The sequence below is a fragment of the Mus caroli genome, chromosome 1 (assembly GCF_900094665.2).
Source record: "Mus caroli chromosome 1, CAROLI_EIJ_v1.1, whole genome shotgun sequence".
Lineage (NCBI taxonomy): Eukaryota > Metazoa > Chordata > Mammalia > Rodentia > Muridae > Mus > Mus caroli.
Window position 1 is genome coordinate 163433543 of NC_034570.1, and position 5208 is coordinate 163438750.

At 39.3% G+C, this 5208-nt stretch overlaps 1 protein-coding gene across 1 annotated transcript; it reads left to right on the top strand.

Annotated features, from left to right (window-relative positions):
- The first annotated feature begins 1408 nt into the window (after nucleotides 1–1408).
- Nucleotides 1409–2429, top strand: LOC110302168 (olfactory receptor 10J3-like). Its single transcript, XM_021172976.1, has one exon. It carries the CDS (start codon nucleotides 1448–1450, stop codon nucleotides 2387–2389), a length of 942 nt encoding a protein of 313 aa, XP_021028635.1. The 5' UTR covers nucleotides 1409–1447; the 3' UTR covers nucleotides 2390–2429.
- Nucleotides 2430–5208: the final 2779 nt, after the last annotated feature.

A 5208-nucleotide genomic window follows, 5' to 3' on the forward strand; every position in this document is an offset into this window, starting at 1 on the left:
TAAAATGAGTACTTATTTTGGGCTTCCTGTTTGTCAAGTACCAGATCAAATTCCTTACCTGCATTAAACCTGTTTAATGTTCATGGCAGCCCTGAGCTTTATTACTATAATCAGCCCGCAATTGAATTTTGAACATTGTGGTTAAAACTTTGAAGTGATTGAAGGAATTTATGCAGGAGTGTCCAAGTAGTTTCTCATGAAAGCACGATTACAGCATTCAAGTGCAGATGCAACAGCAATGTTGAAAATGGGTATAAAAACAATTGTGCAGTGATACAGGGAAGGAGAATGGACATCAGGTGTTGGGTGCAAGTGGGAAGTAGGAAGGAGAGGTAATATGGGGGAGTTACAGAAAACTATACATTTAGGGATATGTAGAAGGGAAGGGAAGCAGTTCGGTGAACTCTAAGCTTTCCAGATGGAAGTAAAGGATATGTCTAATAAAGATGGAAGGATACCTCTGCCCTATTACAGTTTCTTATTCTAGCTTCACCTGGGAGAAAGATACGTGTTAAGTGGTCCTGTTTCTTTTGATTCTAACATTGTATGGGATGTGAAGAAATAAAATGAACCATGGGATTTCAGTTCTTTATTTAAATGAATTTTCTCATTGCTTCCACATAGGATCTCCTATTATCTCATTGTCAAAGACACTTGGCTCGTGTTGTTCCCTTTTCCTTCCTTTGGCTAGAATTCTAGGAAGTAGCAGAATTCATGTATTGAAATACTATGAAACCATCTTCATAGTGTCAGAGAACAGTGGTTACAGGGCCTGCAGGAAGAGTAGGCCCACTTTTCCTCTAAGTTAGCTACTGAATATAGTGCTGTAATAAATATGAAAGTAAAGATAACACTTTGATGCTTTGTTTTAAATTTATGCATATGAAAGTTACTTAACATTAAAATATACAACTAGATGACACATCTTAATGATCTAAAATAGACTATAAACATATATGATATTGTGAATAATAATAAGTGTTATTAATATATGCAAGTCTTGGGAAATAGTTGAATGAGCAAACCTTACGTGCTATGAATGGAATAGAAACAAAGCATATGATGTTTTGAAAACAGTGGAGGAAAGTTCATAGTTGTTGCAACAGGACTAAGAGTGACTCAATAGGAACTATATAATTAAGAAACTGAAGACAAGCCATTTCTACAAATCTCTTTTAATTTTGATCTTCTTGGTTTCTTGTCTCCATCTGTGCTTTTAATCCCATGGCCCCAGTTAAAGGATTCTACAGTTCCAAAGGAAAGATAGCACAAAGAGGAAGACTGAGCAGTTCACCAATAGCTGAGTGTTGAGAATCTGCAGTCTCTAGCCTCGCACAGATAGACACATTCTTCATCAAACACCTTGGTACAGCCTATTCTGGTTCATGTTTGACTCATTAAAGCTTTCTTCCCTTTGCCTCATTTCCTGAAGCATATACTAGTCTCAATGCTAAAGTCAAACACAACCTTTGTAACAGAGTTCCTGTTTGAAGGTTTCTCGGGCTTTGGTTGGCATCACAGGCTTGCCTTTTTTGCTATTTTCCTAGCATTGTATTTTCTCACTCTGTCTGGCAATGTGATTATTGTGAGTATTATTCACCTGGATCATCATCTACATACTCCCATGTACTTCTTTCTGACCATATTGTCTATCTCTGATACCTGCTATACCGTGACTATAATACCACGCATGCTTTCTGACCTCCTCAATCCTTACCACACGATTGCTTTTCGAGACTGTGTGGTACAGATCTTTTTTTATCTAACTTTTGGCATCAACAACTGTTTCTTACTCATGGTCATGGGATATGACCGTTATGTGGCCATTTGCAACCCCCTAAGGTATTCAGTCATCATGGGTAGGAAGGCTTGTGTCCACTTAGCATCTGGGTCACTGGGAATTGGCCTAGGCATGGCTATAGTCCAAGTTACATCAGTATTTAGCTTGCCCTTCTGTGATAGATTTGTTATCCCCCACTTCTTCTGTGATGTGAGACCCCTGCTGAAGCTGGCCTGCACAGACACCACTGTCAATGAGATCATCAACTTTGTAGTCAGCGTGTTTGTTCTTATTCTACCAATGGGCGTGGTCTTCATCTCCTATGTAGTGATCATCTCCACCATCCTCAAGATTGCCTCTGCTGAGGGACGGAAGAAGGCCTTTGCCACCTGTGCCTCCCACCTCACAGTGGTCATCATCCACTATGGCTGCACTGCAATCATCTACATGAAACCTAAGTCCCAGAGCTTGCTAGGGCAGGAAAGACTCATCTCAGTGACCTACACTCTTATCACCCCTCTACTGAACCCTTTGGTATACACTCTGCGGAATAAGGAGGTCAAAGATGCCCTACGCAGAGCCATGTGGCAGAAGCCACTTTCATCTTAATTAGGTTCATTTGTAAATTTCATTTCTTTCAGTTGGTGAATAGGCAGTTATTTTAAGTTGTTTCTAATAATGCCTTATCTTATGGTATCAGCAAAACCAGAACACGTTGACAGTTGATAACTAGAGGCTTCCCTCTATGTCATCAGAATTCTCTGTGCTATGCTCTGGAGGAATGAGATAATGGTTTTTATATACTTAGTTTAAGTTGAAAGAAAATGTATAAACATAGATTACTTATGGCCAGAGACTTGGTAGGCTTCTTTTGATTGGTTATTTTATTTATTTACACATCAAATGTTGTCCCCCTTCCCATTCTCCCCTCCACAAGTCCCCCATCCCATCTGCCCTCCCCTTTGTCTCTAAGCTTTTTTCCATCTATGAATGTCATGGTCAACTAATACTTCTTCATTTCCTTACCCAACTCCTTCAAGCCTAAACTTGTTCAATATAAGAGCAACACTGCTTTGTGTATAGAACTGTTTACTTGTGCACATAGCTACACTCTCCATGAGAATGTTACGAGTTGCTGTCATGTGTCACACAGTCACCTTTAAAGCAATGATAGACTTAATATATATACTGTCAGAAATCATACAGCTCATTGTGTACTATGAGCTGGTACAATGTGTGATATGTAGCTACACTCTATGGTATTGGTACAAGGACAAAATTGTTTGCCAATATATATTTTTTTCAGAACAGATCCTCATTGGCAGTCGTAAAACCTGTATTGATTTGAGTTTATTAAAACACTAAATCCTTTAAGTTTCTAAATCTGATAAATATGTTTGGAAACCAACCCAGAAAGACCTGTTTGTTGTGGTTGGTACAGAAACACACATTTTATGTCAGCATTTTCTTGTATTCTGTTTTTATGAATATCATGTTAATTTGTCTGATAACTTTAGGATTTTTCAAGGGATGTAAAGTATGCCTTTAAAGCAATGGGATCACAGATGTAAGAAAGTAAAATTGTATCGGCTAAAGAGAACACAGGGGGCGGGGCTCTCCACAATCCTTTACACATACATAAGAAGACTCAGACTGAGAAGGCAGGCATGGGCAAGGTGAGTTTTATTCATCCTTTCAAGGCTGCAGGAATGAGGGTGGACCTGGAAGGAGCCTGTAGATATCACAGTGAAAGGAACATCTGATCTGCTGTTTGACAGGAGTGGAGCATAGCACTTTGGACAAAAACACTAGAATGTGAAGTCTATGCAAGGAAGGAGTGCGGAGGGCTATGTGTACAGATTTCCAGAAACAGTAGAGCCAGTTACTTTCTGTGGAGTTGACTAAAAGACAATTTTGGTAACTCTGGTTTAAGTAAAGGTATGAAGTAAAGCCACTCATGAACTCCCCAAGTAACTAAAAACCCTAGGGTGAGGCTCTCAGTGAGTCTCCTTCAGGAAGCATCCTTGCTAAGAAACTGCATCTTTGTGCTTTTACATGATCTGGGGACATGCTGCGTCCAGTGGTTTGTCTAATCTGTGGTATCTCCTCTCTATGGTGATGATGAAGACCTATCTCAAGTCCAGAGCTGTCATCTGTGACATGGTGTAGGGTTTCTGCAGTGACTGGTTCACATTTCAGCTTGTCTCTTTCGACCCAGCTTCCTTCACTGCAGCAAAGGTGTGGATGGTGCTTTCAAGCCTCTGTCCTGGCGTCTGTTTTCTGGGATCAGTAATCTGCAGCAGCAGTTTAGAATTCTGCTTCTAGAAGAGGTGACATTTGTGAAGAACACAATTTTTAGCCTTAACTTATTATAGTACAGGTAGATGAGGTCTTTTCTTTTCATTTTAAAATATATTTTGTTTACAAGTACTGAGTCATATCTACCATGGCACAATTTATCTGTTGATTACTTTGTATGATCTTCTTGAAAATTAGTTAAGAAATAAATACCTGATTTTTTGTCTGAATTTTCTGATATTTCAGATTCTTTGCCCCCTGACCTTACAACATTGCAGAGAGATTTTGCCCACTGTCTGTGCTGTATTGAACAGCAACAAATCTGACAGTACACCTATGCCTTTTCAGTTTTGAAAGTGAAAGATCGTGTGTGCTGCAGGTGGTATGAGCAGGTAAACTTGATAGTGATTCAGAGCACATTAGTAGAGTCCAGCTTTCAGTGGGAATGCTGTGGCAACTGATTGAGCACAGGATAGGGACATGACTTGGTAAGTAACTGTCTGGACCTGGGCAGGTGATGCAAGGCAGGAAGACAGACTCGGAGGTCATCCATAGGCCAGGGCTGTCTCTGGAACTTCTGCCCTCCACAGGAGAAAAATGCATCTCCAGATATAGAGAGGTGCTCCTGTGCTCATTCCCCATCTGATGAGAAGAGAAGTACAACTTTCCTCTAAGGATTTAGTTTACTGACAGTCTCCTGATACATCTTTTGTTGGAATCTTTATCTGGAGACATCCATGAAATTTATCTTCCATGAGTCACAAGCTGAGAGATATTCATCTGTTCTCCTATTCCCTAAGTATCAGGAACTCACAAAGATTTGTGACTATCTATTTTGAGGGAGAAAATGTTGTTTTATGCTCTGTTAGGGATCAGAGGTGACTGAGGAGTCCACAGGTAAATCAAGAAAGAAAGTTTTTGACTAACCTGTATAACATACTGACTCTTTGACATAGATTGAAATACTTCATATACATATATGTGAGACACTATTAGAAGGAGCATAATGTATAATTTGGGGGCCAGTAACTAGTTGAATACTAACCCCATTTTCAATGTTATTTCTGGAATAGTATGTGAATGACCATGACAGTTTTAATATATATATATATATATATATATATATATAT

Coding starts and splice junctions, on each gene's coding strand:
- LOC110302168 (XM_021172976.1), top strand. CDS start 1,448: ATGCTAAAGTCAAACACAACCTTTGTAACAGAGTTCCTGTTTGAAGGT.